This window comes from Pseudomassariella vexata (genome assembly GCF_002105095.1).
Source record: "Pseudomassariella vexata strain CBS 129021 chromosome Unknown BCR38scaffold_12, whole genome shotgun sequence".
Classification (NCBI taxonomy): Eukaryota; Fungi; Ascomycota; class Sordariomycetes; order Amphisphaeriales; family Pseudomassariaceae; genus Pseudomassariella; species Pseudomassariella vexata.
Window position 1 is genome coordinate 559177 of NW_024467967.1, and position 26144 is coordinate 585320.

Below are 26144 nucleotides of genomic sequence, written 5' to 3' on the forward strand. Positions count from 1 at the left end.
TGCTTCCTCTTCGCCGGCCTATCCTGCCGGAGTATATGTGACGCTTTAGCGCTCGCGCTGCGAAGCAGATTTCTCTTCCCGCTAAGTCGTAGCCGTTCTTCAAACTTAGCAGCCCGGGCACTAAGATAGAGGTCTAGTGGCGGGATTGCTGCTTCTGCTTCCAGGTGGCGAACCGGCGTCGCTTTGTGGGCGCCACAGACTACCCGGAGGCACTCGTTCTGTATCCCCATCAGGCTCTTAGCTGGCCCTGCCGGTTCCTCACTTATAGTATGCCACGCAGTCGCCCCGAAGGCGATCGCGCTACGGATAACCACCGTATATAACAGCCTCGCCCGTATAAGATCGCAGCCCCACGACATATTGACTAGCTTTGTCAGGGCTAGCTTTTGAGTTGCCATTTTTGTTTTAACACGCTCAACATGGGCGTGCCACGTCAGTTTGCGGTCGAACCAGACTCCTAGGAACCTGGCTGAGACTACCGGCGACACTGTGGCGTCCCCAAGGCGAATACTTTGCGGCAAGGGCTCTCGGGCCCTAGTAAAGTGCATTAGCTCACTCTTGTCAGGGGCGAACTCCATCCCGTGCCTCACTGCCCACCGCTGACACGTAGCCCATGCGCTCTCCAACCGGCGGCAGGTCGTGTCTGGATCGGTGCCGACGCTTAGCAGGTTCGTGTCGTCCGCGAACCCGACTACTAAAAGTAGTGGATGCTGCTCCGCTAGCTCCTCGTACAGCGTTGAAATGTATAATATAAACAGTATCGGGGATAGCGGTGACCCCTGGGGGACGCCAGCTCGTAGGGGGATTGGCTCTGACTCCTTGCCATCGAACCGGAGGCGTACCGTTCTATCCTCCACGAAGCTGCGTACCCACTCCTGAACCCACTCCGGGTAGCCTTTCCGGGCTAATATGGAAATCAGCCGTCTGTAATTGACCGTATCGAATGCCCCCTTGATGTCTAGCTGTAGCAGCGAGGCGATGCCCCCGCGTCTCCACGCCGTATAGACCACGTCCTCAACTATACGTATTGCCAGTTCGGTGGACCTCCCAGCGCGGTTACCCATTTGGCCGTTTGGTAGTAGGCCGGCCGCCTCAGCTACTTTGGTGATACGCTGGCTCATCGCCGTCTCTATTACCTTCCCTACCGTGCTAAGCAGGGCAATGGGGCGCCAGCCGCCAGGGGTCTGCTTCTGAGCTGTCGTTTTATTAGGCTTAGGGATAACAACCACCCTCGCTGAGCGGAAGCGCTCCGGGTAGTACCCCAGCCTAAAGCTAGCTGTTGCCAGATCCGCTAGGATCTCCCATAGGGGTTCACCGCAGGCCTTTAGCAGGCCAGTGGGGATCAGGTCGTCGCCGGGAGCCTTCCGAGCAGCCGTTCCTTTGATGATAGACTCGATATCCATTGTGGTCACCTCCCTAGGGACGTTCAGCTCTGGTCTCGTCTGTAATAGGCCGCGATCGAGGTCCGATAGATCTATACACGGGTCTGGGAAGAACCTCTCAGCTAGTAATTTTGCCTTCTCATCATGTGTACGTGCCGTAAGCGTGTCGCCGGCGTCCCTCCGGAGATCTGGCAAGCCGTGGGCCTCAGGGGGGGCCCAGCTCCGTAGCCTAGCCCACCTCTGCAGTGCCCACAGGCTTTTGTGATCCTTCGCCGTCCCCTCGAGCTTCTCGTGCCAGCTACGCGTCTGCGCTTCGCTGATTTCGAGCCGTTGTTTTTGGCCGGCTCTTGTATATTCGTCCCAGTTGGTCTGCGACCTTGCCTGGAGGTAGTCCCGCCGTCGTCTCTTCGTCTCAGCGCAAGCCTTGCTAACCTGCGGGCACCACCACGGGACCCCAGCGCCTCGGCCAACGGTGCGTCTCGGGACCGCCACGTCGGCGATCTCTTGGAGGTTCCGGATAACCCAGTCAACAGCCTGGTCCAACTCCGTTATCGTCTCAACCGGCAAATAATTCATAAATCTCTGGCTTGATTCGGCTACGATGAGCCACTTATCCGCCATCACCCAGTTCCACCCTTCGACACTGCGGCGGCCCTCCTTGACTGCTTCCCCGTTGGATATTACCCTAATTACTTGCGCTCTGTGGTCTGAGCCCTCTAGGCCCGGGTCCCCATCGTAATCAATCCTAGCCCCTTTCGTCACCCAGGCTAGGTCGATAGTTGAGTCTCGTTGTTTGTGCCTTTGCCGTGTGATTTCCCCGAACGGCGTAACGAGCTCTAATCGCCAGCGTCGCGCAAACTCCACTACGTTGTCGCTGCCCCGTGACGACCGTCCGTGGACGTCCCACAGCGGGTGATGTGTATTGAAGTCCCCTACGAGGACCTGTGTCCCTTCCGGCGCCCCATTAGGGAGGTCTTGGAGCGGGCTGACCCAGCGGCTCCCGGTCTGGTTTGGTGAATAGATAGACCAGATTGTAAGGGCGTCCGGGCCTGCCCCGAACGTAATACTGCTCCAGTCCATCCCGGTACGGGGTCGCAACGTAGCCACGTCGTATCGTTTATGGACGTATAGCGCAGCTCTGCCGCTGCTGTACACTACTTCGTACCTGGACGACTTCGGGCAATAAATCGCCTTCGTCCGCCGGTTGCCGACATATCCCTTCACCCGGATCTGCCGACCAGAAACATGCAGGCGATTATTATAATTACTGCTAAACATCCTACGGAGAAGATCGCTACGTACACTGTTGTTACCAGCTCCTGTAGTTGAAGTAGGGCGTCTAACGGAATGCTTCCAAGTTAATCGGAACGGATAATCATAGAATGATTAGTTATGAAGGTACTAGTGAATGATTATGTAACCAACGATTGAGTATTAGCAATCATTACAAGTAATCCGGCAGTAATGATTATATGTACAAGGGAGAACTACATCTAGGCTTTCATCAAGCTTGCCGCTGTTGCCGACGTCAAACTTGAGTCACTTGCTGCCATTTCCGTTTTTCTCTCCTCAGCTACGATATCCAGGGCGTACGAGGTCCGGGGTACGCGAGGTGTGCGCCAGGTTGCAATCAGGATTTGGCCGCTGGCGAGAACGAGACGGAAAATGGCGAGCCCGAAGCGGAAGGAGGCTCCGGTGATGGGCCAGGTGAAAGGAGGGTTGGGTTCGGTGGGTTCTCATGGGGGAGATCATTTTTTACCCCGTCGTATTGAGTTCTCTTTAATTCAATCCCAGAGTTTGGTAGGCAAAGGGGCGAAGGGAAGAACTGATTATGTACGTGTCGTTGCAGTCACTGTTATCTTTTCTTTCCTTTTCCCTTTACATTTGTTATCTTTCTTGCTTGCGGTTGCGGCAGTCCACAATCTTTAACCTGGAAAATAATGTTATATATGCATATTAATACCTAGAACCGTTGTAAGTAGACACTTCAAGGCTACCCCTCTCATTGGAAAACTCCCAGCCCCGGGCGAAGCGAAACTGCATCCCGTTAATTTCAAGCATGAAGACGGCGTGGCATAGAAGAGAGCTAGCGCCATAGCGTACTATTATAGACAAAGAGTCAAGGAACGAGATAAGCGGCAATGCCGAGAGCACAGCGGTGCCATAGACCATCTGCACAATGGCACACAGCCGGGCTATCCATAACAGCGCATCAGTTCGCCACGTGTCAACCGTGCCATGTATGAGCCAACCTGGCGGAGATAAATTCGCGACGGGGAATGGGCACAGCCCCGACTCTGTAGCCGGTGCCGAGGGTTCAATCGAGTTGTCTCTAAGCCTCGATCGTGTCCGGACAGCCACAACGACGCAGAAGGCGGGCTGCTTGACAGCCCGGCATGATATATCTGCATCATCTGTGTGGGACGTTGGTGCTCCAGCTTGAAGACATCGACGCTAGTAAATAAATTGGTGACAGCTAGCGTAGGCGAACGGAGTGATAGAAGGGCCGCAAGGAGCGGGCGTTGGGTGGATAAAACAACCAGCTCAGCCATGTCAGGGCCGATGAAGATGAGGACGGTGGGTGTCAGGCCTAGGATGATGTTGGCAGATGCGAGGTTGGCCTTGACTGACTCGTCCGTCCCCTCGAGGAAACAATTCAATGCGCAAGCGCAGGTTGCGGAGCAGATGCTGCGATTGTCGGTCCCGTAGTTGTTTAGTGCCTCGTTGTAGTTCCGTGCCTTGCTGGTCTACATATGTTCAAAGGACGGGAACCAGTGCCGGAATTTCTGATGCTGGATAGCGATGAAAAATGGCAGCATCGCGGTTAGAACGATAGCCTGGGTGGGCTTCATAACTGTTCCGGGCGAGGCGTGCTGGTGGATGTCGATATATATTGAATCGGGTTCGCGGACGACACGAACCTGCTAAGCGTCGGCACCGATCCAGACACGACCTGCCGCCGGTTGGAGGGCGCATGGGCTACGTGTCAGCGGTGGGCAGTGAGGCACGGGATGGAGTTCGCCCCTGACAAGAGTGAGCTAATGCACTTTACTAGGGCCCGAGAGCCCTTGCCGCAAAGTATTCGCCTTGGGGACGCCACAGTGTCGCCGGTAGTCTCAGCCAGGTTCCTAGGAGTCTGGTTCGACCGCAAACTGACGTGGCACGCCCATGTTGAGCGTGTTAAAACAAAAATGGCAACTCAAAAGCTAGCCCTGACAAAGCTAGTCAATATGTCGTGGGGCTGCGATCTTATACGGGCGAGGCTGTTATATACGGTGGTTATCCGTAGCGCGATCGCCTTCGGGGCGACTGCGTGGCATACTATAAGTGAGGAACCGGCAGGGCCAGCTAAGAGCCTGATGGGGATACAGAACGAGTGCCTCCGGGTAGTCTGTGGCGCCCACAAAGCGACGCCGGTTCGCCACCTGGAAGCAGAAGCAGCAATCCCGCCACTAGACCTCTATCTTAGTGCCCGGGCTGCTAAGTTTGAAGAACGGCTACGACTTAGCGGGAAGAGAAATCTGCTTCGCAGCGCGAGCGCTAAAGCGTCACATATACTCCGGCAGGATAGGCCGGCGAAGAGGAAGCAGGCGTCGCAGCTACTCCGACCGGCAGGGTACACTATGGAGAAGGAGGCCCGGGGCTCCGAGTGGATGAGTGAGGAAAAGGAGGTCCCGGCTGCCCTCCTCGACCACTGGAGGAAGAGATGGCTCACCGGAGCAGAGCATCACGATCGCCAGCGACGCGCTATCGCTGAGGAACCGGAGGGCCCTTCGATGCAGATACCGAAAGGGGCAAGTATTTCGGCCTGAACCGACTGGAGGCGTCTACGCTGTGCCAGATCAGGACGGAAAAAATAGGACTAGCAGCCTTCTTATTCAAGACAGGGGCTTTTGGCGTGTACTCGCCGCTATGCCGCTGTGGCGACGCCCCTGAGACGGCAGAGCACGTAATCCTCTTTTGCGGGCTGTTGGAAGGACCGAGGGAACGATTACGGGCCGCCATCGCACCACGGCCACTATACTCTCGCAGAGACCTCGCAACGGCAACAGGAGAACCAGTGGTTAGTGGGACTATTGTAAGATGGCTGCTAGGGACGGGTCGGACAGCTTCAAGGCCCAGATAGCATCGATCTTCTCAGGGGGGACTTTGTTGGTAGGTTGAGAACCAACGTAGTATGGTAGTGAACGCAACGCAGTCGCCAATAGGGCGAACCGACGACGCAGCGTATGTATTTAGTCCAGCCATTAGGGCACGGTTTGACATACGGGAGTACTAGTAGAGGTACCGGGGGCTTCGAGCCTACGGCGTATTTAATAATAATAATAAATAATAATCGCCTGCATGTTTCTGGTCGGCAGATCCGGGTGAAGGGATATGTCGACTATAATGAAGTTATCCGTGCCGTAACAATGGCGGTCGAATGTCCGTTTTCCGATGACATCTTGGCGTTTCCGACGCAATGTTTACTACTGAGAATAGTCTCGCCTAAAATAGGACCATTACTAGTCGAAGCGCTAACTACAAGCAGTAATACTCTTACAGCCGTTCCTAGCTACGCTAGCAGTGCTACTAATCTTATTGCGCAAGCTCTAATATAGCTTTCTTGTCGCCCTCGCTAATTCACTACGGCAACTAACATCGGCTTCGTATTTAGGATTATGTTACTAGCAGCAGAGAAGCCTACTCTATTAACCGTGAGTTAGGAAATTTGGTGCGGTAATGACTCCGTCAACAATAGCGCTTACAGTGCCTTATATGCACCGCGTTACGCTAGATGGTCCGTTAGAACTTGGTACGAAAAGGTAGGGGGACCCACTGGTTAGGTGAATCCCATTCAATTAGATACTATAACGTTGCGCACTACTGCATTATAGCATCCTCCCCCCTAGGTGCACGCATCAGAACTCATCTAGAGGTGAATTCGCTGCGCTGCCCGTAAGCGTTCTCTCGCACTATAGGAAGAGGTCCAGGTCGGACTCGACAGGAATAGAGGCGATATCGTTAGAGTCTCAGGCTTCAAAGGAGATGGCGGTATTGGATTGCAGGGTGTTTAGAAGTAATGCTGCAGATACTAGCCCACGGGGAGGTAATTTAATCTACTTCGTTAAGGACGGTCACTCCCGAGGTACCATTTTGCACGACCGAGAGTGTTAGACAAGCAGAGCACGCGTGGCGTGGAGAGCGCGCCGGCAGCAAGGACGACTTTGCTATTAGGCTTGCGGTTAATGAGTTGCGGGGCGCTGGACTTGGTGATGGTGAGGACGCCTGTTATCGTGCTTCTCTCGCGCACGACTTGGACAACCTCAGACTAGATGCCACCATCTCAAGAGATTATCTATCCTTGAGCTCTTGTAATAGTTTCTGGAATAGGAAACAACTAATCCACGATGAGCAAGATAGTCTTAGGTAGCAGTCTCTAGAGTATACTAACCTTGGCATTTAATATTAATAATATGCGAGTATTTAATCACCTGAATGGTGTATTTGATGGTATCGTTATGTTGAATCTATTGCTATTGCTATGGATAAGGAAGCGAGGTTGGCATAGAGTTTGTTCCCCCCTTCAGGACCGACAGTAGCTAGAATAGCCTAGTGACAGCAAATGCAGTACCTAACAAACTCAAACAATTGCTGACGTTATAGACCAAACGCTTAGCGTAGAACTGTGAATTTCGATGAGGAGACTCCACTTTCAAACTCTGTCCGAATGTTAAATCCAACTGTTGCGAGGATTAAATTGTTAATATGCTTAAATCATGGGATCCGTAAATCATTGTGCAGTCGGCATGCGGCCTAACATTGCTGCCGACAAACCGGGTCTGGACCCCATTATCGTGGTTATAGCACCTCCTCCACTACTGACAGTGGGCCAACCGAGGCAAGAAAATTTGTGTCGCTAATGCAGTCTTGACTGCGTCACTACGTATTCGCCATGTAACGGAGAATCAGATGGAATTTCTCATGGGGAATATGGGTTCTAGAATCATTTAAAACCCCGGGATTCCTTCGTTATTCTTGATGGACCTGCAGTGAATTCATCTCTCAATTCCAAACCTCGATCGGTCCACTATAATAACCCTTGCAGTTGAATCCTTCAGCAGCTTTAGTACGCATCATTGCTCAGCCACAATACACCAGTCATTCCATATATTTCATAATGCCTAACAAGACTCTTATCTTCAAGAAGGTCCCGAACGGCTGGCCCGTTGCGGGCGAGCATTTGGCCGTCGAGGACCGTCCTTTCGACCAAGATGCCGCAGCTCCTAGTGGGGGTCTTACAGCAGAGGTCCTTTACGCTTCTTTCGGTACGTAACTACAAAAACCTGTTTCACCATCCACTACTGACACTAAGACCCAAGATCCCTATCTGCGGGGTAGGATGAGAGATGCTGGAGTTGCCAGCTACTCAGCCGCCTTTGAGTTGAACGGTCCGTTCGTCAACGGCACAGTGGCCCGCATCCTCAAGTCGGAGAACTCTGACTTCAAGGCTGGTGACATCATCGTTGGATACACACCGATTGCAGAGTACGTTACTATACCTGAGCCGGCAAAGCAGGCAGTACGAAAGATCGACAACCCGCACAACTTGGACCTGGCTCTTTTCCTTGGTCCCCTGGGCATGCCCGGACTCACTGCCTGGTCTGGCCTGTACAAGATCGGTAAGCCCAAGGCGGGCGAGACCATCTTCATCAGTTCGGCCGCAGGTGCAGTTGGGCAGGTCGTTGGGCAAATCGCAAAGCACGAGGGTCTGACCGTCATTGGATCCGTTGGCTCCGATGAGAAGCTTGACTTCATTACCAAGGAGCTCGGCTTCAACGCTGGTTTCAACTACAAGAAGGAGAAGCCGCAGGAGGCCTTGGCCCGATTGGCGCCCAAGGGCATCGACATTTACTTCGAAAACGTTGGTGGTGAGCACCTCGAGGCGGCGTTGAACCACATGAACGCCAACGGCCGTATTCCAGTTTGTGGAATGGTAGGTGTAGTCCATGGATAACTTCCATGATGCTAAATAGACGCTAACAATCATTTCAGATCTCTGAATATAACAAGAAGCCCGAGGAGCGCACGGGAATCCAGGGACTGACGCAGATTGTAACCAAGACCCTGGCCCTGGAGGGTTTCCTGGTCAATAAGCCCGGCTTCGGAGATGCTCACTTCAAGGATCAACAGGAGAGAGGCCAGAAGTGGATTTCCGAGGGCAGCTTCAAGCCCAAGTTGCACATCACTGACGGTATTGACAACGCCGCAGAGGGCTTTATTGGTATGCTGAGGGGGGACAACTTTGGCAAGGCCGTGCTGAAGATCAAGGCTTAGATATTGCTATATGGACAGAAATTAGCCGACTATGCAAAATCCAAAACAGTAAAACCGAGATTCTGCCTCATGTGACTTTCCATGGTTTTCTGGTATGCGTTTTGTGAAATGCGGACACGAAGGCGGTCCCTGATGAGAAGAGGCAATGATGACGCAAGCGAAGCCAAGGTAAGCATCCAAGGTAGGTTATCTCTAGGGAACTCCTTAGGAACGTTTCCCTGCAGACATCTCCCTGCATCAAGGGGAGACTTGTCAACAACACTCCATATTTACTCAATCGCCAGCCCTAGGCTAGTACTGCATACGAACAAAGTCAAAATAATGAACAAGCACTCGATTCTCCACCATCATCCAACAAGCAGCGGAAATACCGAGAAATACCGTCTCGACCTAGGCAAATATCTTCCCAGTTCCAGCAACCCAGCAGAGCCCTTTCCTCATAGTAGAATACCCATGCCGAAGCGCATAGCTGTGCAGATGATCACAACCCGCCATGTAGTGTCAGAGGGGGTTCGTGCGTATCCACCACTACCCTAGCTTACCTAAATACATCACGCTTCTATCCCTCTGTGCGCCCCAACAAAATTGGACTATGAGCTGAAGTCTCCCTCGCTGGTAGACTGACGGACACTCCCAATGTCGATTTTGACTTCTGGCGGGAACGAGGCGCCACGCCAGCCTTGGTTGTGGCGTGCACCGTCCACGACATCTTTGAGTAGGCCTTGAACCTCCTAGTCACAAAGCTGGACTCCCGATTCGTGAAGGACAGAAGTGACAAGACCAAATTCAAAGAGGGCTTCAACGACATGGAGGCTGCCCCGACAACCCAATGTATAATCTGAACTGAACTTAGTCTTCTTGACTGCCTCATCCAGCAACCTAGGTGAGTATGGTTCTGATTCGGGCGAGGATATGGACCCAGCCCCTGCCGACGATATCCCACTTTCCCATGCTGGTCCCTCCATGTGAGAAGTCTTCTATGTCACACTTGAAATTCACCCCAAGGACTTCCCAAGTCTCTGAAAAGAATAAATCAAACCCGGAAGTCCCATCTTTGTCTACTCCGGTCCCAAGCCCGATGCAGCATTGACTGGAGGCCCAGGATATCAACCGAGAAACACATTACGCCACAAAAACTTTCCTCTCGGTGTCGCCCTTCCGTCCTTCCCTGCGAGCTCCAGATATCCTCACCCTGGTCATCTCACCATCATGGCCCGGCGTCCACCCTGAAAATGCGAAGCCCGGCCATGATACGAGTCCCCGCTTAATATCCCCATCAAGGAGGTCTACCCGAAGCATGAGATGTTACCAAGGTAGGAAAGAGGCTGTTTGAGGCTGGTACAAGGCTGATACCAGCATTGAGCCTTAAGACGAGTGCGTCGGCGCCATTGACTCTGAGAGCGATTTGTTCAACTGGAGCCTCGAAGACATAGGGTCAGCCAAGGCTAAACTCACTGGAACTTCAACATAAGTTCTACACAGCCGTCTTACACTTGTGGACCGTCGGCACGATGGATAGCATCGCTGGCCTAAACCCTCAGTTCGTAGAGCAAGATCGGCAAGACATCCCTACCGAGCAGAATTAAAGGTATAGCACACTCTCAGGTGAAATATAGTGGGATATCCCCGTATTCCAGTATTATTTCAATGCAACTTTGGTATAAATCAATCTTTTCCACCGCTGGTTACGCCGTGTCCCGTGTGCAGGACTAGACCGCTCATGAGAAGTTGTTCATGCAGGCGATCCTTACAAGAAACAGCCTGCCTCCTTGGCTTGTCCTTCAACTTCTCAAATATGTTGAGGAACAAAACTTCAAACCCATCCTTGATCAAGCACGTTGAAGCAGTCTTCACGGTTCAGCTTTTAGAATATGGTAAAGCTGCTGTTTGCCTCGACCAAGGGCCGCCCAGTTTGTACCCAACATCTTGTATGGCATTGATTGGATTGCCTCAAAGATATTGATTCAAGCAAGCTCAACAATTTCAATGGCGCTAGTGCCAACAGCATGCTTCTCATCGCCACTTATCACAGGAGGAAGCACCTGGGCTGGCCGCACGACAGCCATCAAGTGATAGTTTCCAAATGTTTCCGGGTGCGAAGGGATGCTGAGGAGTTTCCGATCTTGAAATCCGAAGTACTTCTTATAGAAGGGTAGGCCTTTGATAGTGGCGTCAAGGTAAACATCCAGGCCTGCAGCATCGGCTTGCCGGCAGCCCCAGTCCACGAGAGAGAACCCGAGACCTTTGTGTTGGTAGGCGTGATCTACACCAAGAAACTCCAGCACTGCGCGTCAAATAATGTCAGAATTTGGAGTGGGATAATTTCTCAAATTAAAGTTTAAGCCGAAAGAACATGTGAAGTGAGACTCACTCCAGTGAGGTTGCTGTCCCATGACAGCCGCCCTATTTCTCGGCATGCCGCCCCATAACGCCTCTGTCAGGTCAGCATCCCAATGTGATGGATATGCCGGCAAGGGTATATCTTGAGTCCCGTCGGCTTGAGGCAGGTTCCATCGGGCGAATGCCACGAGTTTGTTCTCTTGTGACAAATCCTCAACGACGAAGGTCTTTAAGATGTTTGCACCGGCTTTTACACCAATGGTCCAGACGTCATTCCACCACTGATGAGTGACAGGATCATCTGGAGTCATGACATCCCAGAATCTGTGTGAGGTATTGAATGATGAGTACCAGAGCCGGGTGAGATCCTCGACATCGGTAAGAGTGGCATCGCGGACATGAAAGCCACTAGGTGAGTTGTGATGATCCATCATGCGTCTTGATTATGTCAGAAGAGATATGATGAACAAGGACAGTTGGTCCTTGAACATAATAGTCGTAAATTAAAGAGATTATGCGAATGGGCATTTGGAATTCCCAGTAGAGACTGGTTGTTCATGTGATTTAAGTGCGCGTACTGAAGTTCAGCGGATCACCCGGTTCTCCCCTCTGTAACACCACACCAGCGCCTGGAAGCCCAGGTTGGAGGACTTCAACGGGAACAATCGAATGTCGCATACTAGCCCAAATCATCTGTCGATCTGGCGGTCGATATTTTGTTGCACAGCATTTCTGCTTCTCCACCACATGCGTGCCACGTAGGCCCGACCCATCACGACGGACGCTCAGGCGATGTATAGCAGATATTATCTACTTTATGGCCAATGACATCGTGGGGCCATTATTTTGTCTTAGCAGCTGCATGGTCATTTCGGAATTGACTAGCTTGTCGGAGGGCTGTGATTTCTGGAGGTCCAATCATGGCGACTGGCTCCTCAGGAAGTGGAGAGGTGAAAACGCAGATGGCTTATGAAGCACGCCAACACAACGTCGTAACTTGAATCATTCATCGCGGACCCCACCTTGTGCCACAGATTATCCTTCTCGTAGGGACAGATACGTCAGTTTCTTGGGTCTAGGACTACATGTTTAGATGACTGTCTCATCAATATAGTCAGCACAGCTGAGATATCTCCACAAAGCTCTTAGTATGTTGCGAATGTATCTGATACGTGGCCCCATGGGGGGTTACCCTATAGCTATAGATAAGATAGATAAGGTCTATAAAAGAGCTCTGCCAGGCCAGAATAGCTGACCTGGCCATCCTTTCCCAATACAACAATTCACACCCCATATGCACTCGCATCAGTATCATTCTCAAGAATCAGAGATTATGGTAACTCCTTTTCACAAGACGTACCGGTAATACTGAAAAGCGAATCTGAGAATATGACCTTGTCTTTGCCTTTCTCAAGCCATAAAGAGATGGCTCATAAAGTGCCGTTTATTTATGGTGAGTGCACGGCGGCTCTTAAGGTATTCTTGCTAATCAAAGTTTCAGACGAAAAGTTGCCAATAGAGAGAGTTAGAGTCTCCGAATCTGAAACTCTAGACTCAGACCTAGAGGAACAAGCGGATGATGCGAGTAAGGACGTATCGGTTACATATACAATTTCGGAGAGCAGTGAAGACAACATCATTATCAGCACCTTTCGGGACTCACGCTCTCAATGGATAGACGATCCAATCATTAGTCAATGGCGAGAACCTAGTCATAAAATCTATAGTGTCTTGTCTGAGGTCAACAATTTGTACAAATCATGGAAATCCAGACTGCCCCGACCTTTCAGTCCCTCAACTGACGCTTTGTGGATCTCAACTGCCCAATTTGTTGCCGAAGCCGGACTTCCCTGGCATAGCAATCAGATCAACATGCCCGGAGAGATTGACACAAGCTGGCCATTCCATTTCAAATCATTCGAGACGGATGTCATTAAGGCGAAAGGGGCTCGCGTTGGTGATGCGAATGCGACTGGCTACGTTTGCAACTTAGATGAAGCGAACCTGTATTGCATCAGAGCCTTGCAGCAGGAGCTCAGAGAGAAATGTTCCACACTCAGGCCATTGTTACTATATGACCACTTCGAAGAGGGAATATTAAAGTCTGCGGAGACTATATTCGGACTGGAGTTTCACCGCGTCAGTCTCTCGAGAAGCAAGAAGGAAATCTACGAAATCTTGCTGAAGCTCACCCGGAAAGGACACCGCGCCGTCATCTTCGCAGCGATTCTAGCCAACAACCACGGGGAATGCGATGACTTAAACTTCATTTGCGAAATTTCGGAGAGCTTTCCTCTTATCCTTCACATAGACGCATCTCGGAACTTCGATTACATCACGACTATGTCCGACAGCGAGAGGAGACGACTCGGGATCGAAAGACTCAAGCTGGGCGTCAAGCCTGTTGACCAACCACTTCGTTCACACGATGGATCAATTGTTGTCAGCACAATAAGTGCCGGTGGTGCAAATCATACATCGCCAGCCCCCGTGGTTGCCTTGAAACCAGCCAGACTGGGAAGCACACATGGACGAGTTGCCTACACACGAGCTTCCGACAGCACACTTGCCGGGTCCCGCGATGCTCTGGCGCCGCTGATGGTGGCGTTGCAGGAAATTCGATTTGGAGAGTTAGGGTTCCGTGATATTTACGAACATTGTTCGAGCATGCGCAACATCTTATTGTGTGCCCTTCAAAGTCAGGGTTTAGAAGCAGTGGCACCAGCCTATTCTCTTGACATCATCGTTAAAGACTGTTCTAATAAGGAAATTGCCGTGCTATCAGGCTTTGGAGGTGTTTCTACTGGGAACAGCGTGGTCCTCCTCACCATCCAACCCAGTGTCACTGAGTTGAATATCGAAACTCTTATTGCAAGTTTGTCTTCGGCAACGCAGTATCAAATTAGCGAAACGAAACCGAAATTGAACCGAGATTTCTCGATGATTTATTCAATTCCCCAAAGTTTGGTGTATGAGTTGAAAAACACGGTGCAGTCCTGGAAAGTAGCCACCCGATCAGCAGCAGGCTACCCTTTCCACATGGGCTCATACTCAGCGCTTGGCCCAGTTATAGGCCGCTTTCTGGAACTGGAAATGCCCAATGACTGGATCCATTCAAAAGGACATGAAATACTTGCCACACGCATGAAAATGTTCGGTCTAGCGGAACCTCGACAGCGAGCAGACTTTACGGGGACTTTCACGAATGGATCCACAATGGGAAACCGCGTGGGTATCCATACCGCCCTGTCGCATTTTCCGGACGCACATGTATACTTCTCAGCCGAGTCACACTACAGTGTTGCCAAGACCTTGCGAGATTGCGATGCGTTGACGAACCGGTGGTCAGACCGCGGTCCGCGTTTCTCCCAGATACCACAGAACGCAGATGGAAGTATGCTTGTCGAGGCACTTATGCGGAAAGCATTAATCGACCGGGAACAATGCTGGCAGCTTCGCGAGGAATACCGCATGATCTTATTCGCCAATATGGGAACCACCTTCGCTGGAGCCAGGGACAACCTTCGACGGATTCGCCAGAGTCTTGCTGGAGTTGGGATCGAAATCTCATATATTCACATGGACGGAGCGCTGAACTTTGGATTCAACAACTGTGGTATCACTTTAGGTCCACCGGCAACGGAGGATGCCAACGGCATGCCTGCTGTTCAAGGTGTGACGCTAAGCCACCACAAGGCAATGGGCAACATGGTCTCCGGCGAAGTCATCTGCTATAGGCCTAGTAATCACCTGGCCACACTAGGCTCCAGCGTCGACCCCCGAGCCATTTTCGAGACTTGGCTGTACGGCCTGGTATACAGCTCTCATGATATGGCGGTAATGTTCAGGCACTGCCAGGCCAACGCGGAACATCTCGAATCTGGGTTGAGACGACTTGGTGTTGTCACGAAGCGGAATCCAGGGAGCATCATCACAGTTCTGGAAAGGCCACCTGCTTGGATCATTGAAGAGTTCTCGTTAAGACCTGAAGGGGGCTGGGTGCATTTCATCATTATGCCGCATATTTCGAGGGAGACGGTGGACCTTTTTATTGATCGCATTGCTTCGGTGGACAGGCAGTGTCATATTGCATTTTGCTATGTTACGCCCTTGCTTAGTGCAGTCATGGAAAGGTCAACGGGCTTGAGGCGGGTACAATGTCAGCAGCCTATGGCGACAAGGATTGCGAGAATACATAAGTTTCTGATAGTCGCAGATAGGGGGGAGATTGGAGCGACTATAGAGGCAAGCCTCGGTAGCGCTTTAACGGTTGTCGTGGTCGATGAACAGGACCAGCTGCAAGCGGTGTTCCTGGCTGAATCGACTCGGGACAGGTCGGTCCGCTACGGGCCAATACTACTTTCTTCCAAGTATTGTCACTTGGATAATTTAATACTTGACGTGGCTAGGCAACTTATGGGATTTATGGCGAGGCACATGGATGCCAAACTCAGAACTGATGATAGGCGTGACAGGGTGTATTGGTTCTAGTATGGGACACAGTGTAGTAAAGTCCTAGGGCTCAGGGTTTCAAGACTAAGAATGATTAATTGAACATGCTTCATGGTGAAAGATACACATTTAAAGCAAGTTATCTATTATGAGAGTACAGATAGATACATGGTCTTGGCCTGTTCTCAACAGCCTATGGAATTCGACCCAATTAGAATTCGACAGTGACGGGTTTCGACTCATAACTGCCCCTCAGAGCATTCCCCATACCAAGATTCTCTAATGCTTCCTTGTCGACCTCTTCCAACTTGGATTGCCACACACTCGTCCACTCCCCCTCACAGACGATCCTGGCGCCTCCTGCTAACTTATCAAGCGGAACGATCGTCTCTTTCAACTCAATCTCATGCTCCTTTGTCTCCCCTGGCTCAATCGTGACAAGCTGGTCTTTGCCAGCTGGCATTATGCGCCGAACCTGAATGATGGGAATATCCAAGGGCCCATCAGCACCAACGGGCGTGATCTTGAGGTGTCCAAGCTGGATTACCAGCGGGTCAAGCGGCGAGTCCCATTTCAGAACCGTGAGGGACTGGTCGTGGGTGTTGGTCACGCTAATGGCCAGCTTGGGTGGGCTTGCGGACGCCTTCCGCACGGAGATCTCCAGTTTTGATAGCAAGGGGTTCGACATGGTGAGGGAAGTAGATTTGCGCTGGTTCCAGTAGGTGAGCAGGAGGATGGCTGCAGCAAAAACTGCGAGTGTCCGCAGAGCTATGTGGTTTCGAAGGCGATTCATCCGTGATGCGCACTACGTCATCCGAGGGGCTCAATGATAGTTGTCGAAGCCGTGGTGCTGGTCCCCTATTCGGCAGGTGAGACTCTGTCCGATCGCAATACGCGGGGAATATATGCCAGTCTTGCTGGAGTCGTATTGAGGTTGTTGGTAGCCGCCTGCTATTACGGGAGCAGATTAGCGGGCATCGGCTGGCCTAGTGCAATCTGATTGATTGTGATTAGGACGTGCCGAATCACCCTGCTGTAGCAATGCAGGAAGAGTAAACTGCTTTTATGCCCGACGACGGGGGCTCTGCCGCCCTGGAAATACTCAGCTTCTTGTTTGGGAAGCCGTTTCGATGTTGATAATCCAACCGATCCACAATGGAGTCGAAAACCGGGAGGCAGAGGTGGACAGGTTGAAAACAAGCACTCTGCACGCCAAGGCGTCGTGGCGCCGTTGCGGACTTTTCTCCGTTTTGCCAAGAGCAAAAAGAGAAGTTTGGTTGGAGGCCCAAGTTCGGGGGGGAGGTCAAGCATTTATTGCAGCATTGGGAGTTGAAGGAAGCTGTGCAACATGCGCAGTAGCTTGACCCAGGGCGACTAGATCAAAGCAGTATATGCGCCGCTTTACGATGCTGTAATAAGGTGAGGCTCGTACCTTCTTTCCGTCGGTTGAGGTTTAAATAGAGTGGAACTCCCCGGTCACCGTCGTTGTCCAACATCCCAGCCACTTATCTCTATCTGCCACCCCATGTGCCCAGGCTTTAGAACCGCACTAGACTACGGGACGAGTGCAGAATGGGAAGGTCGGCATTCGGAGTCGAACGCGGGTGCTACCATTTGACAGAAAGTGGCACGATGAAGAATGGCTGCAAGAGATATACTACAGTGATTTTGAGTGCGGTTTGAGTTCAAGACAATTTGTCCCTTAATATGAGGTTGAAGAATATCTATGAAGTTGCTATTTTGAGAAAATGTTTCTGAAATCTGAAAAGTCTTAGCAGCCAAGAGCAACGATGACGGGCACATGTCAGTAACGTTTACACCTCACTTGGCATCCATGCAGAGAACAAGTACTTCATCACTATCGTACCTACCCGCCAGGGAATCTCCAAATGATCTGCACTGCACTCAATAGATCGGGAGATCTCGTCAACATCCGTTTCCAGGGTTGTGTAAGTGGGGTATGGTGCCAAGCATTCGGTAGTAGAGACCGACCCTGGTTGACTAATTTCACTTGTAGAGCGGCTTGCAAAACCCTCGTTTCCATGGAAGGTTTGCTTTCCTGAATACATCACTTGGAACGGCGTCATCTCCTCGAGTAGAAATGTATGTCTTAGTTGGAAGTTGATTCCAGTGTATTCTCGTTCCTCGCCCGGCTGTTGGCACAGATGTGTTGCAATACTTTTGCAGGCCCTTCCCGTCCCAGGGGACACTCGCGACTATAGCCGGACGGCATAACAACTCACTAGATACATATACAAGGTCGGCTAAAGTCACCCACACACAATGGCACCAACATAGACTCGCTGGCACGTCACTATCTTTAATAAATGAGCCTCCTTCCAGACTGAGCAATTATCTGTTATCGGGCATCAAGCCCGTGTGTAGTTAGTTGTCACTGGCAGCTTCAGATGCGGGCCAGGTTTAGAGTTAATTAGGAGAGCAGGGCTAGACCATGCGCACAATTGGTCGTTGTTCAACGGCTAGTGTCGATACTGGCAAAGGTTACACTGTCATGGACCACATTCCTTATTCGTCAACCCGTTCTTGAGATTCACCAGTCGGGGCTCTTCTATGTGATCACGGTAGCAATCGACCAACTTGGCAGCTTCCCTCTGCATCTAGAAGCCTTCTATCTCCGTCGGCCAAGTCTTGGTATGACCTGGTATAGAGACACCTGCTCCTGAGCGTTGAATGAGTATATAAAAGTACAAGGTTTCGCTTCGAGGCTTGGAATATCTCATCATCAACCATCGCTCTCTCGTTCCCTCAAGCCTCCAAGAAGCTTCTCAGTAAACACAATTCTCTTCAAGATGAAGTTCCTCGCCGGTGTCTCGGTCCTGGCCTCTCTGGCCAGTGCTGCCTCTGTCGAGCTTGGCAGACGCGCCAGTCCCCTCGATGTCAAACTCGAGATGGTTGGCAACACTGCTGTCAAGGCCACCATCACCAACAACGGTGCCGAGGATTTGAAGGTGTTCAAGACCGGAACCTTCCTTGATGATTCCGCTGTTGAGAAGGTTGAGGTTTTCCAGTCTGGTCAGTTCAGTCCCCTTTTTCGTACTCTCAAGCCTTCAGCATTAACTCTCTGCAATAGCTTCCAAGATCGCCTTTGACGGTCTCCGCCTCCAAGTCAGCACTACGGGCCTCACCGATGATGCCTTCCAGACCATCCCCGCCGGGGAGGTGGTCGAAGCCACCTTCGACATCGCCGAGATGCACGACCTGAGCGTTGGCGGCGAGTTCGACGTCATCTCCACAGGCGCCATCTCCTACGCCGAGGCCGACTCCACCGAGATTGCTGGCATCGTCCCCTTCAGCAGCAACACTCTCACCGCCGCTGTCGATGGTGTTCAAGCCCGTGAGGCCCGCGACAACTTCCTCAACAAGCGCACCAGCGTCCAGTCGGATTGCACCGGCACTCGCCTGACCGCCACCCGCAACGCTCTAACCAACTGCCGTGCCCTTGCCGCAGCCGCCTCCTCCGCTGCTGCTTCCGGTGCCGCTGCCAAGATGACTGAGTACTTCAAGTCGTCCACTACCGCCACCCGATCCACCGTTGCCACCGTCTTCTCTCGCGTCGCCTCCGAGTGTGGCAGCACCACCAGCGGTGTCTCTCGCTACTACTGCTCCGACGTCTACGGCGCCTGCAGCAGCGGTGTTCTGGCTTACACGCTCCCTTCATCTAGCTACATGGTCAACTGCCCCTTGTACTTCACTGGCCTGACTGCCTTGTCCCGCACTTGCCACGCCCAGGACCAGACTACTACCACCCTGTTAGTTCGGCCCTGCCCCATAGCAAGCTGGAATTTTCATGACTAATATGGTTGTAGCCACGAGACCACCCACTTGACTCAGATCAAGGGGACGTCCGACTATGGAGTTTACGGATATAATGCCGTCCGTGCCCTGTCTGCGGCTCAGAACTTGAACCATGCTGATACTTACGCCCTGTTCGCCAACGGTTAGTACCCTGCCTTCTGTAAAGCTATGGCCACTACTAACATTGTCGATAGCTATCTACGTTGGCTGCTAAGCGCCTTGAAGCGAAAACCGACTCCGTTGGTAACTTTCAGTTGGGCTGTGGCAGTGGCGGTGCTCGTGAGATTAGTAGCTGATGTACATGTGGTGAGGTGAAAGAACTCTAGGGGGCGCTCTGAACTTCTTGGAAACTCTATAGTGTCGAATTTCATAAGTACATATTATTGATCCAAGTCATTACAAAGTCAACAGTTGCAAATTTCAATAAAATCAAATTGTAACTGGGCCAGAAAGTTGTTGTCGTTTTCCCATGACTTTATCCGTCGAATGTTGGCGCATTTAGTACAACATCCGCAAAGTTCCTACATCACTCATGTTGCCAATATTCGCAAAGGCATCATAAGCCTTTTCAGCCCTGACATCTCCAAACTGCTTCGAAACCTGATCCAAGAACTTTTTCTTCAACTCAGTTTCATTCAGTGGGTTCTCCAGACTGCCAATTGCATGCTCGATCTCCTTCTCCAAAGTACTCCCGTCCTCAAACTCAATGGTGACAAGAGCCTGGGCCGTGCTATACTTGTCATCATCCGTCTTTACACTGACCTTCTTACGCATGTCAACAACCGTCTTGTTGTTCACGGCCTCGTCCGTAAACTGTGCCGGTGTTGCCTCGCCGAACAGTATCCCAACTGCCGCTGCGTGGTAAATGCTGAACTTCCCCTCCAAGCCAGTCACAGGACTCTCCTTCCCTGTCAAAACTAGCACTTCGGAATTGACCACTAATTCAATGGCCTTGATACTCCCAAGATCCTTCCCCTGTTCAACTGACTGGTTATGCAACTGCGTAGCTCCATCAATAGTCGGATGCATCACAATTCCACACGGAAACGGTTTAAATGTATTCTTCTCGATCTCCCAGATCTCGCCCAACTGATCAAAATAAGCCGTGGCATTTTCTCTCGTGCTGACCACGTGAAGCCACCCGTATTCGACCTCCAGAGCCTCCAACGAGCTCGTATAGCCGTTGCTCGCTAGCAACGCCCCGAGCATCCCACCCTGGGCTGCGCGACCAATGTGGAACGATTTCGTCATTGAGCCGAAGAAAGCCTGCATACCGACGACTTGCGTGGCAGCTACTCCAATGGCGTGCTGCATCTGCGTCGTATCGAGACCGAGGATCTTGCCCACGGCCACTGCGGCACCTATGGAGCCCGTCGTGCTCGTAGTATGCCAGCCGACATCGTAATGCTCAGGGTAGACTGAGAGGCCGAGCTTGCACTCTGTTTCCACGCCAGCTACAAACGCGGTTAGGAAGTCTTGACCCGAAACTGGACCACGCCATTCGGATACGGCCAGGAGAGCGCTAGCGACAGGGCCGCTTGGGTGGATGATGCTTTCGAGATGGGTGTCGTCGTAATCATCAATATGGGAGGCGATGCCGTTGATTAGGGCTGCTCGTTGCGCATCTGCGAAAGTATTACCTATGGAGCCGTTTGAGCCGAGTATACTTGATGTCGGTGGGCCGCCGAAGAAAGCCGAAGTGGTGTTGAAAGCGATTTGGGGGGCGTCTTGGGCGTATCCCGCGATTGCACAGCCGGCCCAGTTGTACATGCTCTTGACGGCAGCGTCGACGACGCTGGTGGTGAGGTTGGCATAAGTGAGATTAGTGGCCCATGAGGCCAATTGCAGAGTTGCCATCGTGTCTCATGTATTCACAGTACGAGTCGGCTGGATAGGTTGAGATTTAGACTTGACAAACTTCCACTATCTCCCATGAATATCCATTACAGATTTATACCCCGCGAGAATAGAACACTAAACCCAATAGGAGGACCAGCGGATGATGTCAGATTCGGTATATTGGTTCCCACATCCTGAGTTCCGGTTTCTGATAGGGGCTTCACTGTACCCCGCGTCTTGCCTACTTGCAGTAGCGGTTCAAATTACAAGGATCGCATAACTGCTTCCGTAGTGTATACGTTGGTGGACTATCATCATGCTTTTGCAATAGCAGGAAAAGATAGATCTGAATTCACATGCAGTGAATGGCACTGTACAGTGAATGACGTGGGAATGAGACGATAGCCGAGTAGGCTTGGCGGACGTAAGGAAATAGAGCCCGAGCCCAGCCCGGGGACGGAAGCGGCGGGAACTGGAGACGCTGATATAACAGTCCTTCATTCAGGGTAGCAACCGTATGTGACGAGCAAGAATTCCGTAGTGCATCTTTACTAAAACTTTAATTATACCCAACTTACGTATTCATACCTGAGTGTGGGATTTCTCTTACTATTTGCGCCGGAAACATATCTTGCATCCCGTAAGTACCCCGAATGCCTAGGCATATCACTACGTGCTCTCTTCTAGCTACTAGCTCAAGATTAAATACAGTCAGTAACCGTTGAAACAAGTAATATGTAGTTAGGAAATCGTGATGTATTAGATAGGGATGTGCCACTTCTAAACCCTGGCCTAAAGGACAGCTCGAAACAAGATGCGGGTAATGGACTCATTCATATATGCCCAAGATAAAGAATCGAGTCGTGGTTATATCATTTATCCAACCGCCGGATCCTTTACACTGATGTCCGTTCTACATGTGGTTCTCGTATAGTCTTGCGTTGTTGCTCCCATTTCTGAGAAGGTCGGCCTGCTAACTGGCATCTGTGCGGATACTATGTTGATTTCGAGCCATTGGCTGCTTTATACATGCCTACACATCACTGAATATAGCCTGCAGTGAACAGGGGATCTCCACTTGACGGTCTAGCTAGGAACCAAAATACTTGGAACCACGACGGAGAAGCTTGACCAACACATTAACCTACCTGACGCGGCAGATGGACGTTACACTTGCACGCAATTAGTGGCTTACGCTGCGAAACGGGCCGCACCGCGGGTGACTCCTCTGACTACCTCACATTGCGAATGGATATCTGCACTACGGTTCCACCCTCTTAGTGAAGTCTAGAATTTTACCTGAAGTCGGCGGATGGAGTTCGTGCCAGGACCAAAGCTGCCATCAGCTATTAAGCGCAGTTTGCGATGGAATAGGACGACGACCCGTGAAAGTATTTCCGATCGGGAAGTAGAAGTAGGCAATATCGGGTTTACGAAATAATCGGGGCTTGTCAGTATCAAGATTTTGATAGGCTGCTAGACATACCCATAGAAAGCGGGACGGAGCCTAATGCGCTGTTCAATGTAATACAATGGTGCCCGACCCTGCACAAGACGTTTGCTGCATCGTGAGTCGTAGACGTGGTGGGAAATTAACTTCAGCCTCCTGTAACAGATCAAGATGTGGCTTCGCTCTGTTTCGTCACTGTCACAAGCGAGCAATTTGAATTAGTTACGCCGGACACTTCTGGGCAGCCATTACTTCCAAGCGACCTCATGCGCCGGGTAGCCGATTGCTAATACTAATCACGATCATGAGGTGTACAACAAATTCAAACCATAGTTGGACAGAAAGATCGCATACGCGGAAAGCAGCCTCCGCTCTTGAAGCCCTTCCATCACGTCTCTGGCTTCCAAAACACTGGTAAGTCATCTGACCACAGTTTGGTAACCGCAAGCACAAATGTAGCAAGACGCTCAGGGACTGCACCAACAGCACGGAAACCTGATCAGGCAAGCGGGGTGGGACAACCAAGGTTCACCCCAATCAGGCGACCAACACTAAAGCGGGAAGTTGCAGCCTGGCTACAATCCCGGGTGACCAGGCGCAACGACCTCATTTAAACCTTCCAAGTAAACGAACCAAGCCTACTTCAAAGTAGGACTCCTCAATTCGTGCATCCTTTTCCTTGACGCGCATCCGTTATCCGTCCAAGAGGGCATCTGAAACACCCACGGCGCCAGGAGGCCTGCCCCGTTGGACGTTGGCTCGCACCGCATGATATCATCCTCTGCAGCATGTCGCAGGCTCTCGGCGCCACACTTCACTTCAGCATGCCTGGACTCGACAAATTTACTCTCTTCGCGCAATTGCCCTACGACATTCGCTACAAGATATGGGAAAACATCATCTATACTCCCGGCATCCACTTCCTAAAGTTCGAGCGCACTGAGGTCGCCGAGCCGTCTTCGGACGATTCCGACGGTGGCGATGGGGAGCCCGAGTTGAGCCTCTCGTCTGCCAGGGAGGACCAGCCTGAAGCAGAAAAGGCAAAGAAGGCAAAATTCACGGGCCAGCTGAAGCCCATCTTCCCGACCAAAGCCGCAGATATATCCTACTATATCACGCAAAGCAAGACCTTTGCCCAGCTGTCATCGGCTTGCGAAGAAGCGGCGCACATGATAAATCTCGCCATCCAGAAACCCCACACCCTTACTCTCGACAATGGACGTCTGATCACCCTAGCCGGATCAATGGACGTCATATGCATCGATTACCCGGACATGTCCTTCACTCGCCGCCTCGGACGATGGGCGGACAAACTGGACCTAGAGCAGCTAGCCAAGGTTCGTCGGCTAGCCATACGATACCACCAGGAATGGGACGGGGAGCGGCGCGTTTGCAGATACTGCGGCCATGTGCACGACGTGCTACGCAAGGAGCTGCCACGTCGGCACTTGTACGAGTTCGGAGCGCTGTTCAAGAACCTCGAGACCTTCTACTTCATCGACTACTTGACAGTGCGCAAACCTTTGGACCACCTGATGGACAAGAAGAAGGCATACAGAAAAGTCAGCTGGATGGCCCCGGAAGTGAGACGGAGAATGGTTGCACTCGCGCCCGCTCATCAAACAAAAGGCGAGCGATTCGCCACAGGTGGTCGAACCTACTACGAGGTTGACCCCGACCTGTGCAAGGTCAACACCGATGTTTTCACCATGCTCGACTGGGTGCGGCAGAGCTACATCAGCCACTGCGAGAAACACCCCGAGAAGCACTCCAACCCAACAAATGTCAAGTTTGGTGTGCTCGGCTGTGAGTGGGAATATGCCGAGCAAATTTCCAAGAAGCGCAAAGCCGGGCGAATCCACTTTCATAAGCGAGGAAGACCGCGAGAGTCCCTTCTCGTTGACGCCCTGAATGATCTGAACTTGGAGGACCAGAGGCGATGCTCAGAGTTCCAGAGTCCCTTGGACTTACCCGTCGATTTCGGTGACGATGACGAGTATGACTTCAACTTTGAGCAGGAACCTAAATTACCGATAAACTGATGTTCGGGGTATCGTTATGAAGGACTTCGCTGGGGTCGATATGAAGAAGGGAAGGACAACGGCCTGCTGCTCAAAAGATGCGAATGTTGTGGGATCCATTTCTCCCAAGACGGTTCCGATGGAGGATTATACCCAGTGAAAGGCGTTGCTTACGGAAGGACGAGTCATTGCATTCAGGAGCTAAATTGCAGGATTTGCGATTGAGTGACCCCAAGGTACTCTAGTAACCTGATCAGATTGCTAAGAAGCATAATAATATTCTATGCGTTGTTCTTTACTTTGTAGTATAAACGGGAAGTCGAGTAGGACTAACGTCGCATTAGTATCGCATTACAGTTCTTATAGGGCTTAAGAGACTTATCAATTCGGACATTCAAGTACCATAAACGTGGTGGTGTTGGGGATTCCGTTCGTTCACTTTGCGCAAACTTCCATGGAGTTCATCAAATATCGGACCAAGAATAAATGACTGAGGGGTCGTATTTGCGCTTTATATTTGATGAAACTAGCCTTTGTGTGAATGGGCAACCCGATCTAAAAGTCGCTATTTTGTCGCTTTAACATGTCAAGATTAATGTAGACCCTCTTGTCAAGAGCTTGCTTCTCTTTTATCCATTTTCTGTTTGATTAGTGGCTTGACTAAATGCACATTAGTCTTCTGACAAATAGAACAACTTAGGCAGTAGGCCCCTTTGAAAGTTTAGTTTCTCCTCCGCCTCTGTAAGTTGTGCGCTGTCGATCATCAGAAGGCTAATTTATTACGGCACCGACCTCCGTGTGAACCTCTTCTGTATATAAATCAGAAAGTCTTGGGTCGTTTGAATATGCTAATAGAGGAGCGCTGCAAAGTTGTCAGCATTGCCCTTATGAACCCGTTTGTTGCACGATATATCTGCACATCTTCTAATGGATGGATGATACCGGACAGTAGATGAAACACAATCCATCATTGTATCGGAATTATTGGTTGAAACTAACTGTTGAATTGACGTGACCTCTGAAGAGTCCTAAATATGAGGTGAGCGAACTTGGCCTTAAGAGCCATAGATATATCGAGGAACAATCAAGTGGTGTACTTGCGGTATTAATAAAATTCAGGCTGGGTCTTGGTTTCGTATCAGCGGCAAGGTATCAAGGCCTTCGCTCTCATTTGTAAGGTAGTAACGCAACCACCGCAGAGAGATCGAGGAATACCTCACTACCAAAGCGGACGGTAACAAATCGCTTTCCGATTCAAGGCGGAGAAGTAGTGCTAGCAGCACCCACTAGTTCATGTCCTGTCTCTACCATGCTTATGTTCACGGTTATCGCTTTAGGACAAGTGTAGATAACTGTAAAAAAAAAAATGATGTGCTGTCAGTTTTGGGTCTGGGTCTTATGGTAGCCTGAGTGGGAAATTTAATTGAAATTCTGTAACCCTGCTATGATGGGATCTATCGTTGTTGATGTTTAGCAAGCAAAAGATATGCTTGCCTTCTTCGATAAGTTGGTCTTGCAGATTTCCAT

General features: G+C 51.0%; 7 protein-coding genes across 7 annotated transcripts; 4 read left to right on the top strand and 3 right to left on the bottom strand.

Moving 5' to 3' along the window:
* Window positions 1–7273: 7273 nt before the first annotated feature.
* On the top strand, window positions 7274–8863 carry BCR38DRAFT_398136 (uncharacterized protein). Its single transcript, XM_040857686.1, has 3 exons — window positions 7274–7690; window positions 7745–8358; window positions 8418–8863. Exons 1-3 carry the CDS (start codon window positions 7543–7545, stop codon window positions 8697–8699), a joined length of 1044 nt encoding a protein of 347 aa, XP_040712494.1. The 5' UTR covers window positions 7274–7542; the 3' UTR covers window positions 8700–8863.
* A 1800-nt stretch (window positions 8864–10663) lies between these two features.
* Window positions 10664–11470, bottom strand: BCR38DRAFT_412266 (acyl-CoA N-acyltransferase; the record flags this gene model as incomplete). Its single annotated transcript, XM_040858667.1, has 2 exons — window positions 10664–10983; window positions 11071–11470. 2 exons carry the CDS (start codon window positions 11468–11470, stop codon window positions 10664–10666), a joined length of 720 nt encoding a protein of 239 aa, XP_040712495.1.
* Window positions 11471–12428: 958 nt separating this feature from the next.
* On the top strand, window positions 12429–15530 carry BCR38DRAFT_460029 (pyridoxal phosphate-dependent transferase; the record flags this gene model as incomplete). The annotated part of the gene is made up of 2 exons (XM_040862363.1): window positions 12429–12492; window positions 12592–15530. 2 exons carry the CDS (start codon window positions 12429–12431, stop codon window positions 15528–15530), a joined length of 3003 nt encoding a protein of 1000 aa, XP_040712496.1.
* A 172-nt stretch (window positions 15531–15702) lies between these two features.
* BCR38DRAFT_412268 (uncharacterized protein) lies at window positions 15703–16179 on the bottom strand (the record flags this gene model as incomplete). Its single annotated transcript, XM_040858668.1, has 1 exon — window positions 15703–16179. The coding sequence occupies one exon, from the start codon at window positions 16177–16179 to the stop codon at window positions 15703–15705; it is 477 nt and encodes a 158-aa protein (XP_040712497.1).
* Window positions 16180–18301: 2122 nt separating this feature from the next.
* Window positions 18302–19521, top strand: BCR38DRAFT_488255 (Deuterolysin metalloprotease family-domain-containing protein; the record flags this gene model as incomplete). The annotated part of the gene is made up of 4 exons (XM_040864250.1): window positions 18302–18524; window positions 18583–19261; window positions 19319–19449; window positions 19502–19521. 4 exons carry the CDS (start codon window positions 18302–18304, stop codon window positions 19519–19521), a joined length of 1053 nt encoding a protein of 350 aa, XP_040712498.1.
* A 200-nt stretch (window positions 19522–19721) lies between these two features.
* BCR38DRAFT_443806 (uncharacterized protein) lies at window positions 19722–21196 on the bottom strand. Its single transcript, XM_040860902.1, has one exon. The coding sequence runs from the start codon at window positions 21162–21164 to the stop codon at window positions 19806–19808; it is 1359 nt and encodes a 452-aa protein (XP_040712499.1). The 5' UTR covers window positions 21165–21196; the 3' UTR covers window positions 19722–19805.
* A 1975-nt stretch (window positions 21197–23171) lies between these two features.
* On the top strand, window positions 23172–25020 carry BCR38DRAFT_443807 (uncharacterized protein). Its single transcript, XM_040860903.1, has one exon. It carries the CDS (start codon window positions 23385–23387, stop codon window positions 24636–24638), a length of 1254 nt encoding a protein of 417 aa, XP_040712500.1. The 5' UTR covers window positions 23172–23384; the 3' UTR covers window positions 24639–25020.
* The last annotated feature ends 1124 nt before the right edge of the window (window positions 25021–26144 follow it).